General features: G+C 38.7%; 1 protein-coding gene across 3 annotated transcripts in view; it reads right to left on the reverse strand.

The window, feature by feature from the left end:
- Window positions 1-15,058, reverse strand: part of GABRG1 (gamma-aminobutyric acid type A receptor subunit gamma1) — a 60,589-nt gene that overhangs the window by 20,401 nt on the left and 25,130 nt on the right. For 2 of the 3 annotated variants that reach the window (XM_030492087.1, XM_030492088.1), the window contains exon 4: window positions 663-883. The exons of the other annotated variant lie outside the window; for it this stretch is intronic. In XM_030492087.1, the coding sequence (XP_030347947.1) occupies window positions 663-883 (221 nt within the window). The remainder of the gene's footprint in view (window positions 1-662; window positions 884-15,058) is intronic. 3 annotated transcript variants of the gene reach the window in all.

The raw sequence follows: 15,058 nt of genomic DNA on the forward strand, positions 1-15,058 counted from the left end.
ATCTACCACAAGATTTTTTAGGCATACTCAAAATTGAGACATGACCCCTAAAATGCTTTCTATAGACTACAGCCTTTCAAAAACTGTTCGAAAAGTGACACAAAACCTAAAGCCAGCCCAAGATCTCCCATTTACCGGGAAGAATTATCATCGTCTTTGCTTATGCCTAATTTAGATGAACAGATCTGTTGTTTTCGATAGCTTGCAAGGGAAAACATATTAAAAAGTATATGCAGGATAGTTTTATTACCTGAAGCATTTCATATTTTGCTTACAGAATATATTTTGGTGAAAATCAGATATTGAACTATTTAGAATAGAAAGTCTGCAAAACCATTTATTACTAGGTGTGTAACATGTTAGCGACAGACCACCTCGGTGCTATATGCTATGTAACATCTTTTTTCAGTCTTGCCTAAATGAGATCAAAATTTGCTAACCTCTTCAATTCTCTTTACCTGATTACCTAGGCAATATATTTCAATACTATAAATTTCATGTTTTTCACAATCAAGTAATTTTTTTTCTCCTTTAGTAAACTCCTTGCAAATTCCTGCAGTCCATAACAAAACAGATACCAAGGATTTGATTCATATTCATTATTTTCATATTCTTGGTCATAACAGTTTCATTTTTTTTCTGCTCAGTTAGTAAAAACCCACCTTAGAGTGTATAATACTCTTCCATCACTCCAGATTCGAAGTAAACGATTTGGAGTTGTAATCCAGTGAGCATCAGATTTCCTTGAGTTCCGGAAGAAAGTGTCTGGAATCCAAATTTTTCCAACCATATTGCTATTAAGCATAAGCACCTTCATTGAGCTGTTAAATTTTAGACGACTGTCATACCAAGTCTGGGCAAAAATTATATCTATAGTGTATTCCTAAAAACAGAGAAACAACCATATCTATGTATACATTTATCAAAGTCTGCAAGACAACAATTTTTAATTCATATGTAAATCTGAGGCTACTTCTATTCTCTTTTGTATTACCATTTGCTTAGCTGGTAACCCCAAACTGAGAAATTAAAGGCTGACAAAAGACACAGCCTTCTGTGCCCAGACACACACTGATTAGTTAAGAAAGAGGAGGTATGATGGGAGCTTGCTGTAGCTTGATCCCTGCACAGTGCAACTACCTCTGGGAGCCCTAGACATAAACGTAAGGGCATCCATAATACTTCAGGGCTAGACTACGTTTGTTAAGACAGTGATTCTACAACTCTAAGAAGCAAACCAAATAAACTATATTTTTCCCCCAAACTGTACAACATGGAATTTAAGATCCTTCAAGAAGTTTCAGATTTTGAAAAATTCATGAATGTGCAGGAGGTAAACATCACAGTTTGCAGAACTATCTGTTACCATCTGTCTCATATATCTACCTACATACACACACAAGTATACATCATCATAATCAGGAAGGAAATTTCTAAAGCAATTACACTTATTAAAGCCTGAAGAAAACTTTTTTTTTTTTTGCATTTCCTCAGTAGACTTATGGCCAGAAAAGAAAGGCAAATGAATAAATAAATAAATAAATGGAAAACCCACAGCCTTTTGAGACAATACTTGACACAGTAAAACTTGAGTGAGATAACTATTACAGATGCAATGAAATACTGTTTTTCAAACAATCCAGTTCCTGCACTCCAGACAAATGAGCAAAGCTGCAGCCTCTTCTCTTGTATTTGTCACAGCTCCAAATCAAGACTCTGATCTTAAGGGCAAGTCTCTCTAGTTGATGGCAGATGTGATCTTTCCTTTATGGTTGTCCCATGAGGGCTCCAATGAGCAACTCAGCAGCTCTTCTGCAGGGGAAAAAAGAGCTAGAGACCAGACTTAGACACTTGGTGTTGGTTGTTCACCTCTCAGTTACGGGAGTGGACAGAGGGAACAGAGAAGGAGGCAGTGGTTCAAACTCCTGCTTGAGCCAATGGAGTCACTACTAGTTTACTTGATCAATAAAAATGTGCAGTGCAGACAGTCAATTCTGTTTTCAAACAAAATAAAAGTGGAAGGCTTTGCTGCTTGGATTGTTGGGTTTTGTTCATTTTATTTTCAAAGCAGCCAGCTGTGTGAGTTACAGGCTCCTCGCTTGTTTCTGCAGCTGATACCACCCATCTTGCAGGAAAGTGTGTGAAATTTGGCACTTCACCCTTGAGAAGTGCCAAAGGCAGATATTTTAGGGCTACCTGAATATCTCTCAATTCTCCCACCTCTCCGGGTGGGAGAAGAACAGGAAGGTTCAGGAAACAGATATGCAAGAGAGAGGCTTGCCCTTGCTCTGCGGTGTATGGGAGTTGAATTACCATCTGGACTGTGATAACTCAGTGACTCTCAAAGGTTATGAATAACTAGTATATGAGGCAAACTGTGAAGGTACAGAAGGAACAAACGGACTAATAAAAAATGCATTGTAGAGATGACTTCACTCTAAAACTCTGCTTATTTCTTGAGAGGTACTGTTATCAGGGGAAGATTCTGCAAGCCAAAACAAGTCCTTTATTATTTTACTTCTGTAAATGATGTTCAAGACACCTTGAAAACCCAGGGCCTATTTAACTTTAAAACTCAGCTTTCTGTGCTCTTCTATAGTGGTTATAACTGGAAACAAAACCTGCCTTGCTGTAGTGTAAAGGAGAGCCTGAGGCAGTGCATCAGAGAAGTGTTTTAATGGGCTTAAATGGAACAGAATGAACAAAGATTTATGTGTTGCCTTTACAGTACAAATAGGAGAAAAAAAAGAAGCTAGTGAATGAAATCAGCAGACAAGACCAAATGCATTAAAAGTGCAGACTGTCTGAGTTTGAAGGTGCTACTCTAGGCAACCACTTCGCAGTAGCACTGCATTGTGTGAGAAGAAATTTATCAAAGTATCATTATAGTCAATTCCACCCAGAGCAAGAAAACTCAGGTTGTCATAGAATACCAACCACCCTAACAAATTAAGATAAAAAAAGGAAGAGGAGCTCATAGATTATTTTGAACACAAAGCAAAGGAATAGTCTCAGCAGACCCAGATGCTTCTATTCTCTTACCTTTCAGTATTAAATGTGCAAGTTTTTATCGTAACATGTATTACAGGAGTTGTTTAAAGAACTTTTTGGAAAAGACAAAAAAAGAAAAAGAAACTGTGTTAAAATCCTTCAAGATACATCTATAACTGTTAAAAAATAATCTAACACATAATATCATAGAATTAGTAACTACCTGTTTCCAAGTATCTTGGTACATGTATAACAACAGATCCAATTGCTAGCCTCTTGTCACATACCTGCAGAGGGTGGTCCTCCATTTGTAAGCTTACACTTCAGCACCCAGCCATCTTCCTCTTCCTCAGGAGTCAGCCAACCAAAGGCATAATCCTACTACTCATCTCACCTGAAAGATGCAAACTTGCAGCCTGGCGATGGGTGGTAGCAGCAGCTCACCCCGAACTTCAGCAGGACCCAGAGTCAGTGATCTCTGATTTCTCCCGAGAACACTTTATTCACTTGTAATATCTGTCTTGGTGGACATTACTACCTACTTCTTCAGCAGATCTATTTGTCCTATGCCTCCCAGAGGCCCCTCTGAGTTTGCAGGTCCATAATACATCTTGAGGCTGCATATATTCTTCATACAACACATCTTACACAGGATCACATTTTCAACACATTGTATCTATACTATCTTCCACTCAAGTGAACTTTAGCATAATGTCCAAGCACATACATGCAGTCATATTGTAGAAGTGCAAGGCATGTGAAAAGGGAACTCAAATGTATATTAGCCTCCTTTCTGAACACTAGTTTCCCTGCAGAAAAGGCCAGGTAGCATAGGTCCCTATAAGTCACCAAGCACAAGCAAATATATAGGATGATCAGACAACTAAGAGTCTGGCAGCATGCAGCTGTGACAGTAAAGAAGCTTGAGAGCAATAACCTGAAAAGGAAACTATAGTAGAGGGATGATCAAGAAAGTTGGATTCTTTCTGAAAATCCAGTTTTGAATGGGTCTGAAATGTTCAGATTTTATGGATTCATACACTGTATTCCCTTAAATTTGCATCTCCTGAAAAATATTTCACATTTCACTTTAAGAAGGGGAAATCTAGATCCCTAAAATTTGTTGAAAATTAGGTTAGAAAAAAATCACTATAACTGTCTTTTCTAGGAGTACTTTGTTTCCAAAACTAGATTAATAAAAGCCCTATCTTTGTTTAGACACCGTATGAGCAAGCACACCACCAGCCAGATTTAGACAATATTCTTTTAGTGTAACAAATCTTTCTGAGCAATTATTTTGTTTTCCCTGCTTACAAAAAAAAAAAAAAAGTCAAAATTAACACACTTATCAGTACTTCTGTTAGTTTTTCATAAAACTCACTGTGTAACCATAATATAATGTCACTGTGTAACCATAAAAATTGGTTTACTATTCTTTCTTTCAAATGAAACTAATAAGAAAATAGCCATGCAGAATAAAATGTAATCAGTCTATGGCTGTATTAGTCACAGTAACAGCAAAATGCACACTTTTTCATATTTAGCCTCACAGAGTTCAATGATCATGGCACACGTTAGCTCATATTTGGCATTTGACTAGATCACTGAACTCTTTCTTGCACAGCTGGCATAAAGAGACCACCTGCCTAATTATTTACAGATAACTGCAATCCTCTTCCATCCCTCTCCCCTCTAAAAGATCATAACAAACTCCAAAGACTGGGAACACACTGCCTAATCAGAGATTGCCATTAAAGGGCCAGGCAGTGAACAAACTGAGTATTGACAAGCAAGTGCATGGTCTGAGTGAAAACCATTTAATAAATAAAAGCAATTACTTCAAATAAAGTAGAAACAGCTACTGTATGGGAATAAATGGAATCCTCAATATCAGTTTCATTGTCATGCACAGTTCAATTAGACACAAAAATGGGTCAGTGGATTAGGTTTATCGGCAAGCTATTAAAGAAAGGGAGGCAGATACCCTCCTACATGATTGTTTCTCAGTGCAATCCATCTCCCTCAAATACCAACATAATATCAATAAAGATGGAAAAAATCTCACAAAGCAGAAAAAAACATTTTACTTGGATATTTTTGCCTGGCAGTCTCACAACTGATTTGATATTCCATAGTAAAAAGTGTGGAGAAGTCAAGCAATACATAGCTAAATTGTTGGCTGGATTACATTAACTACAACACATTTTGTTTGAGAACAGGAAAAAAGTGGCCCAGTTTCCTGGGGCCAAACATATAAGCAATGAGAAGTCCCAAGACCAGACTCAGAACTCAAAAATAGTGTTTGCAAACTACAGGCCTGCAATACAGTTGATTGCCAGTGAATTTCAGAGAAAAATTAATAAAAACTTACTCCTGTCATTTTATCTTTACTCAGAAACCCACCCCAGCTTTTCTCCCAGATTCAAAATTTCACCTGAAGGGCACACAGAATTTTCTAGAGTGCAACAAGCTAATTCAGAAATCTGTTTCACAGGGAACCCGTGAACTCAAAATTACCAAGTGTGGCATGATTTCATCTTATTCAGCTTCAAGATATTTTCCCCATGCTTCTTCATTCTATCCAGCTTTTTAATTCCTCAAACTGGAACTCAGTGTAATACTGCATTATTGATACTGCAGCTGTGGAAGAGGGGGCTGAAGGAAATAAACTGAACAGAAGTGAACAGCACCTACTCCCAGAGCCTTTTAACCAGTCAGATTTTTATAATCGTACAGATAATCACACTGGAGGATGCTGTAAAAACGTATGCACAGGGTAAGTGGAAATATGGCAAATCATATCTACAGAAGGTGAGGGAGTACAGCAAGACCTACACAGTCACAATACAGAAAAAAACCTATCACTCTTCACATCATAATTTGGCATCTGTGCTTATCCAGTCCTTATTTTGAACATGCAAAGCGACAGATGCAAACAACAATATGAATAAAAGACAAGATTTATCTCAATGCTTTGTAGATTACAAACCATAATTAAAATCTTGCCAATAGTGAAAAGATTAGCTAGAAAAGTAAGTGAAGCACTTCAGCAAAATCTCTGCTTTTATTTCATCAGCATAGATTTTGGCCATTTGAAATGAACATCAGGAGAGGAAGTAGATATATATATATATAAAATCTATATACCTTCCCACAGCGAAAATTATACAAAAAGTTTTGGTTTGCTTTTCAACTGAAAATTGACCATTTAAGCTACTGCCACTCATAAACAAACACTGAACTACAGAAAGAACCAGAAAAGAGAACTCAGAACAAAAGAAAAAAAATCAGGCATAAATACCTACACATATACTGAAAACCCAGGAGTGAATACTGGTGTGGATTAAGGGTTTGGCTTTGAGATTGTCAATAGTGATTTATCATGATTTAAGTGTACTTTCTAAATTCAAGCAGCTACATCTACTTTCTTGTAACTAGAGAGACTCAGGCAGTCAAAATTGCTCCACAACTTCAGTGACAAAGCTGCATATTACTCAAGCATACATGGTTTTCTACAATTTCCTTTTATAACTAAGCTATCAAGTCTCAAATACAATACCTCACCTATTTCAGTATGGTGCAACAGTTTTTAAAGAAAGGTTAACTGCATAGTTACTGTTTGGTCTCATTTCCATGGTTTTCCTGCTATGCTTCCAAACCTCAACACTGACAGCAAGGAGACTTATCTGGGTTTGGTTTCTACCCTGCAACTCCTGTAAGATACACGATCCTACATGAAAAACAGCACACCTATCAGTTTAGCTTTCTGGTGAGGCAGTCATACAACTCCAAATATCAATCATCTGCTACACTGAAGATGTAAGAGCATCCACAACTGTTAAGAACTTCCTAAAAGAGCTTCTATTTACTTACTGGCCTCAAGGGTGTCACCCTTTGTGGGGGTAACCCTCTACAACAGATACACTATTGTTACTCAAAAAGGTGAAATCTTCTGCAGTACTTACTGCGTGAATGACACTCCAAAACAGTCCAAAAAAAAGTGGTTTAGATGTGCATTCTCCACAGTGGTTGAAATAACCACCCAAACTGTGTAAGACTAGATGATATTTAAAATCATAAAACAACAGTATAAAAATAATGAAGGCCAAAATCAACAGGCAGGGAAGTTACACTCACTTACTAGCAAAAGCACATGGCTTTTCTTAATAGCTATTTTGTCAGTGCTGTAATCCCTATTAAAAGGGAGTAAGGGCAACACTTTTCCAGGAGTAGGTCTGCTTCTTTGCTAAACAGCTTGGAGGTGCTGCTGCAAAAAGGGCATCCAGAAACCCTGCTTTGTAAAGTGAACTTCCCACAGCATGCACTGTGAAGAGAAAAATCCTATTCCTGTAGTCCAGCTTTTGTCAGAGGATGACATTTTGCAGTGTTAGCACAGATCCTGGCACCAGCCATCATAAAGGCCAGTGAACAACAGCTGCTTTCCTCTGGAGCACAGCAGCAAAGGAGGCAATGAAAACCCATATGCTAGGAGCCATTGCCAAGGACAGTTTCTATCACAATAAGCTGTTAAAAGTTATCATAACAATTAAAGTACATTCCCTGCCTTTTTTCCCGAAAGCCAGTCCAAATCTAGGGCAACAGAATTGTTCCTGCAACTGGAATGCAGCATCACAAATTTCCATATAGACAGACAGACTAGGAATTAATAACAAAGAACAGGTGTGTAATGTTCCTCAAAATAGTTATAATCTATTCGACATAAAGAGGTACAAGACAAAGAACTAAGTGTAGCTTTTCTCAGCTGCAGATACAAGGGAGACAACCACAGTAGAAGCAGACAAAGTATTTGGATAGGATATTAAGGCATCAGAAGTAACAATAAACTCTATGACAGAGCCGTCAAGCAGTCTGTGCAGTTTGCAGGGAAAAAGCAGGAGTGAAGCACTGGATGAGTTAGCTTTAGCACTAGTCAATACCTTTACCTTCTCAGTGAAGTGCTGTGTGGTAGTTCTATTAACATCATTGTTCGTTTAGATCATCTCAGATCACACTGAATTGTGCAGGCACTCCATACTGCTTATGCAGGATACACATCCTCTCAAGGAGGTTTGAATTTAACATAAAAGACAAGATTCAGAAAGACAACAGAGGCATAAGAAATATGAAACAAAGAACCCAGTCAGAATTACAGGTAGGGATTTTAGCACAACAAAAGCTTAATTGTTTGTGATATTTTGTAACCTCCACAGAAAGAAGAAAAAAAGAAAAAGAAAAAAAAAAAGGGGGGGGGGGGGGAAGTGATGAGAAACAATGAAACAGCTTTACAGACATTTATAGAAAGTTTCTTTCAAGCATAAAGGGTGGCTTGGGAGAAAGTCATATGAAAGTTAAAAGAATGTAAGCGGAAACTAATGAGATCCGAGGTAGGAAATGGCCTCCTGGCAGGTGGGGGTGGGGGGGAATAAATGGTTGAGGATAGGCTTTGAAGTGCCTTGAAAGTGAAAGGAAACTGTTTATGTGTAAGGTCCAGTGAAAGAGGAGACTGAAGAACCACCTGAGCAAGAAATTGCTCAGGTGAAACAGTGGAAGATTCTCTCTGTAGGACATCACTACACAGTATAAATGGAGCAAGGCTGCAACTGGAAAGGTTACAAAAATGGTAGCATAACAATGGGAGTCTGGACAAGGAATTCCATGTGATGGATTAAAAAAGAAATACAGATAAAAGCCCTCTGCACTCAGAATTTGCAGCACCACAAGCCATGGTTCTAAGATCTGTCATATAGAAAATTTTTAGATTTCAGGCCTCGATGACATATAGACTAGAGATCATCCGCAGCAACTCTGTGGAAGGGGTGAAAAGTGGGAAGATCTAAAAATACGATTTAGCCATACTCAGCTAACTAAGCATCTATGAACAGATATGAGTGACACAAGGCAATATTTCAAATTGGACAAAAGCAGACACACAAAGGAGCAGGCAACTGGCAGAGAGAGAGTGCTGAATTTGGGCATGAAAAGTAGTTGAAAGCAGGAAAAAGAAGGTGACCATGGAAGATATCCTGCACAGAAGTGCCAAAGAAAGAGCATTAAGAAGTATGTTCATGTCAACACCTAAATAGATCAAGCACTGGGAACACAAGAAATTAAGGGACTAACTCACAACACACTGACAAACTGACCACAGATAAAAAGGAAGTTTTTCAGAACTTCTTCTACTCCCAACCATATCAACAACTCAGCACTTCTGCTATGTCTTTAACAAATTAGCCTTCTGCAAATAGAGAGCACTAGCATCTGAACTCTCAGATACTTAGAAGGTAGTCTGGTTACTGCTCTGGCTGTAACCAGAATCTGAGATGATATAAACTGGATTTCTACCAGTAAGCCATCTACTGAAGTCAGAAGAGTGAAGTAAATTATTACTATTAATACCAAAAACATGCCAACTGTGGCTTAAGTGATACAACGGTACTATACAAAACTAGTATTTCCTAAAGCATGAACTAGGCTAACATAAGACTTAAGAATAAACCACAGCACAAAAAGACTACAGCCTCAGATGATAGCACTGCTAAATGACACACAGAAATCAGGCCATATTTTACAGCAAAAAGTATAGTTTTTTTCTGGTGTCTTGTGTAGAACCTTAACTACTTCTCCTGACTTCCTAACTGTTAACTGGTAAACTGCAGCTGAAAACGGGACAAGTACTGTATGCTGTTTAAAGGGGGGGATAAAAAGACGCCTGTATTCTGGCTTGGTTTCAGAAAGCTATTGGAATATTTGTCTGTTGTACCACAGCTGCCTTTTCCCTCACCCCTCGCCATTCCCTCCAAAATGATCACAGAAACTGGGAGTGACACAGGAACTGCTGTGCTGAGCCAGTATAAGCAGAATATTGCCTGTCCTTGGCCAATTCCCCTGAAACTAAACAGGGCAAGCTTAAAAGCTACCTTGCAATAGCAGTAGGCAAACTAGCTGCCTGTAAGAGCCAGACTAATCAATTCAAGCTTCTCCTGCCCCCCACCCCGCTCCCCTCAAAAAAAAACCAAGAGAAAATATTCATGAAATTGTATTTGTGAAATATCACTCAAGTTCTTAGAGCTGGTAAAATAAGAAATACTAACAGACATATGGTTTTTGACACTTAAATATATTTCATAATAAAGAAAAAACAATGCTCAAGCCTACTGAAGGACTATTTGCTCAGCTGCTGTAAATGAACAGTGTCCATCAATCTCAGACACTCATCTGAGTAACAGTCAATTAACTCCAATCACTTGCAGTGCTGACAGGCACCGAAATGATAGGAATCTATCTTACCTAATCAAAATAAAAGGGTAAGTTGGGGAAAAAAAAATAATTATTATTCTACCTTACTTCAAAGATGCTGTATAATAAGAGACAGGTAATATTTAAGGACTTGTTGGTACTTCTGTCCTCATCTATGAACAGATATTCCTGCCATTTGAAAGAGAACGGAATGAATTTTAGCAAAATGTACACACTGGGCTTTCAGAAAATTTGCAGTGCTTGCATGCTGAACCAACACAGCCTTAGGAAACCTCATCATTTCTCAGATATGGGCAGAAGTGCATCCCTTATGCTCTTTCTTTCAGTCTGTCATCATAAAGCTCATAGAGACAATGGTTCTCCTCAAAACAGTCTTCTTCAAATTCCAACCACCAGGAAAAGCTTCAAATGCAGTTCATAAACCATGACAAGCCCTATAAAGCAGTGTTCACCTAGTTCTGAAATACTACTGTGTACGGCAGCATTTCAACAGCACTGTGATTTATTATGTTTCTGTTTCTTGTATGGGACTATGTTTGCCTTGACACACAGTTCTCTGTAACAGGCAGACCAGGAAGGGGAGAGAGTTCATACCATTCCTGTTATACACTCCCTACTTAGGTTTTTTTCCTATTGTGTTTGTTAAATCCTTAAGTCAACACGACATGGTTCACACATGTCAACTGAAGTACATGCCTAGGTAAGCAGGATCAGGGCTTTTCTAATTCCAGTATCTATTTCTGTCTTTTTCTAAACCTCACCTTTCCTTTATGCTAGATACTATTCATTCAGTAACAAAACATTTAATATAATTCAAAAACAGAGTTAAAAATACATTAATTTACGGAATAATGCACTCAAAGAGTGCACATCTTGAAGTACAGGATTTCAGGATAGCTTCAGATAATTTATCTTTGGGACATGATTACTTATACTCTAGCATGCTTAATGTAAATTTCCTGGCACTGTAAAGCAAGAGTACAAAACCTTTAAACCTTATACACAAATTCAATGACTAGTAGAGTAAGTGCAGTGACATTCCTGATCACAAAGCATCCTCTGCAAGTACAATAACATTGAACAATCTGTATTAGGATACTGAACACATTGATAGTTGAATACATAAAAAAACAATAAATTAAAAATCTGCTGTTAGTTGCTGCAACTTTAGAATGAAATGGAATTTAGAAGTCAAAAGATACTTAAAATTCACCATCAGCACATTCTACACGAAGCCACAAATGGGACAATATCACAGAAAAAATTGTATCGTAACAGTGCCCAGGCTTTGCAGTCTGTGTACCAAAGTAGCATATTGTGTAATCTGTACATATCTGGTTTGTTCAGTGGTTTACTCTCTTGTTAAAAACAAGAGTGCTGGGCTTCAAAGTATGGCCTTCAGCTTGCGGTCACAGTAGCCTTCAACAGATAAGTAGCAAAAAATCATGCAACAAAAGATAAATCATCTACAGAAGAGACAGAAATGTTGGAAAATAACAAAGAAACTGAACTGATTCAGTGAAATGCAGAATTAATTCCAGAATTAATCCTGGAATTTTCAGTCTGGATATTCTAATACCAAGTTCTATTAATAAATACAAAAACTGAATAGAGAGCATCATCTGCACCCACAGCAAGGGAAGAAAAAAACCACATAGTCCTCAAAGACACTAAAATGGCAATGATACCATAATGTTTCAAAATGTTAAATCATGACTCAGAAACACATGAAAAAGAAAAGGAATTTTGAAACTTTTTTTTCTGTAAACATACAGATTTATGTAAGTATACACTTACACAGAGATAGATATAGACAGATAGGTAGAGAATTTTCTTCTGGCTCATTTTTAATCTATCAGGCATGATGTCTCTGTGTCTCTATAGAACTGATCTGACTCTTTCTAACCCTCTTGCCCTTCTTGTTACTTGAGCATTGCTCCACTATTTCCTATATGAAACTTGATTAAACTGACATTAAGGACAGGGAAAGTAGAAACTTTTCTGTTTGCTCTTAATTTTTGACACAATGATGCATTACTGCTTCTTACTTAAGAAACTGCTCCTGTATTCCGTCTCCAAAAATTTCTCTCATTTGGGGTAGCAGTCTTTTATTGTCATAAGTTTTGGTCAAACAGAAATTGCAAGGTATTCTCTTAGTTAAAGGAAGGTGAAAATGCCCTGAAGCACCGCCATGCCTCCCCCAACCCACTGAATTGCACACTTGCCTCTAGAAGCCTCTAGAGGAAGGTATCCCTGTCCATGGCAGGGGGGTTGGAACTAAATGAGCTTTAACGGCCCTTCCAACCCATTCTATGCTTCTATGAATGAGCCTCTACATAAAAGCAAATCAAGCTCTAAATATTCATCGCATGTCTAAATTCTAAGAAATCCCTAGACCACTGCAGAGCTCTGACTCTGCAGACTTTGGCCATAAAAATGCACTTAGCTGCATTTTACATGATTGTTGCACAACGCATAGCCCAGTTTAGCACTAAAAGGCAGATTCAAAAATCTTTAGACTTAATGTGTATTAGAAGCATAAATATGCTGCTGATCCAGACACTTTCTTAAAAATGTTTACTCAGGTTGTGGTTGCCTAAAGAGACCACATGCTGCAGAAAAATATCTCTTAAACATGGGGTGTTTTTATTGTCTCAAATTTTCAGTAGATCTTTGTTAAATAGTGAACGCCAAAACACAACAGCCTTCAAAAACAAATTCTAATGAATGTCATACGTACACCCAAAGCATCCCTTTCATAAAAGTGGAAATCTATCACAAGCAAGAGGAATTTAGACTGAATTACAAAAATAAATCCATTTCCTCTCATAATATGTGTCCTCTGAAGCTCTCAGACAAACATACTCCCTTGATACGCTGCTTCAGCATCACTGTTAGAAAAAAATGCTTTCTACGTGATGCCATATTGTATCCAGACTAAATAGTTAAAGGACATCATTTGCCACAGTGAATTAACATATTTGGCAAATGAGTAATCCAATGGGGAATCACAGATATGTGTTCTCACATCAAGCAATCAAATTAAGGACTAAGGACAGCCTTTGAAATGGAAGCAATTTTGGGATTATTGGTTAACAATCTCAAACAATATTGACTCCAGGGAAAGTGACTTCCTAATGAAACCAAGAGCTCACATAGAGAGAGCTTACAGGGTCAAATCTGTAATCACTTTTTTGCTGAGAATGTTGTTTCCCAGATTAGAAACATCTTTTTAGGAACCCTTAATCAAATTATTTGCATATATATGGTTTTATTTATTTTCCACAAACATTACATTTTTTTAGTGATGTTAGATGCTTAGATGATCCAGGTTCCTGGAGTCCAAGCCCAGTGAAAGCAATTGCTCTTTTCTGAAGGCAACAGTGTCCTTAAACTATAATTTCAATTTCTGTGTAGTTCTCTGCTCATTTTTAAAACCATAAAATAGTTTTTGAAGCTTTATGTCTTAATGACATTTACCTTACTACCCTTTGGTGGCATGCTTCTTTGCAATTTTTTTTTTTTTACACGTATCAGGGTTAAGGGGATAAACATTCAGCTGACATACATTATAACTATTAGGATCATGCTTTCTAATGAAGTAATTTGCCTTTTCAATATGGTGCTATCGTTACCTTGGACTGGTTTTTATTAGTACCAGGCAAGTACCATACCCAGCTCTATGACAGCTCTAGCAGATGTGTGGAGACCTCAAAATGAGTGACATGAAGTAGTCCCATGCCTGTCCTGCACCTGGGTCAGGGCAATCCCAGGCACTGCTACAGGCTGGGTGGAGAAGAGACTCAGAGCAGCCCTGTGGAGAAGGACTTGGGGGTGTTGGTTGATGAGAAGCTTAACATGAGCCAGCAGTGTGCGCTTGCAGCCCAGAGAGCCAACCGTATCCTGGGCTGCATCAAAAGAAGCATGACCAGCAGGTCAAAGGAGGTGATCCTGCCCCTCTCCTCTGCTCTTGTGAGACCTCACTTGGAGTACTGTGTACAGTTCTGGCGTCCTCAACATAAAAAGGACATGGAGCTGTTGGAGTGAGTCCAGAGGAGGGCCACGAGGATGAAAAGAGGGCTGGAGCACCTCCCGTATGAAGACAGGCTGAGAGTTGGGGCTGTTCAGCGTGGAGAAGAGAAGGCTGCGTGGTGACCTCATAGCAGCCTTCCAGTATCTGAAGGGGGTCTATAAGGATGCTGGGGAGGGACTCTTCCTTAGGGACTGTAGTGGTAGGACAAGGGGTAATGGCTTCAAACTTAAACAGGGGAAGTTTAGATTAGATATAAGGAAGAAGTTCTTTACAGTGAGGGTGGTGAAGCACTGGAATGGGTTGCCCAAGGAGGTTGTGGATGGTCCATCTCTGGCGGTGTTCAAGGCCAGGTTGGACAGAGCCTTGGGTGACATGGTCTAGTGTGAGGTGTTTCTGCCCATGTCAGGGAGGGTTGGGACTAGATGATCTTAAGGTCCTTTCCAACCTTTACTATTCTATGATTCTACGATACTGTCATTACTGCAAGTGCAGTGCATGATAACACTGCCTCATAGGCTCTGGGCTCAGCAAGCAGAAGATAGCTGTGGGCACAGGAGAGGCCACAGTACACAGCAGTAGGGAGATTGTCAGGGGCTGCAGAGACAGGAAGAGGGCATGGAAGATGGGGCAGGGCTACCTTGCAGCGCCAGTCACACGCTGGTTCTTTAAAACGGGAACACTGAAGCTGTTTCAGTTCCAGTGTATGCACTGGCCATCGGCTGAAGAACTTCTATTTCTGGAAATACAATTTGCTGGAAAAGGAAGCCTCTACAATTT

This window comes from Strigops habroptila, chromosome 7 (assembly GCF_004027225.2).
Source record: "Strigops habroptila isolate Jane chromosome 7, bStrHab1.2.pri, whole genome shotgun sequence".
NCBI lineage: Eukaryota > Metazoa > Chordata > Aves > Psittaciformes > Psittacidae > Strigops > Strigops habroptila.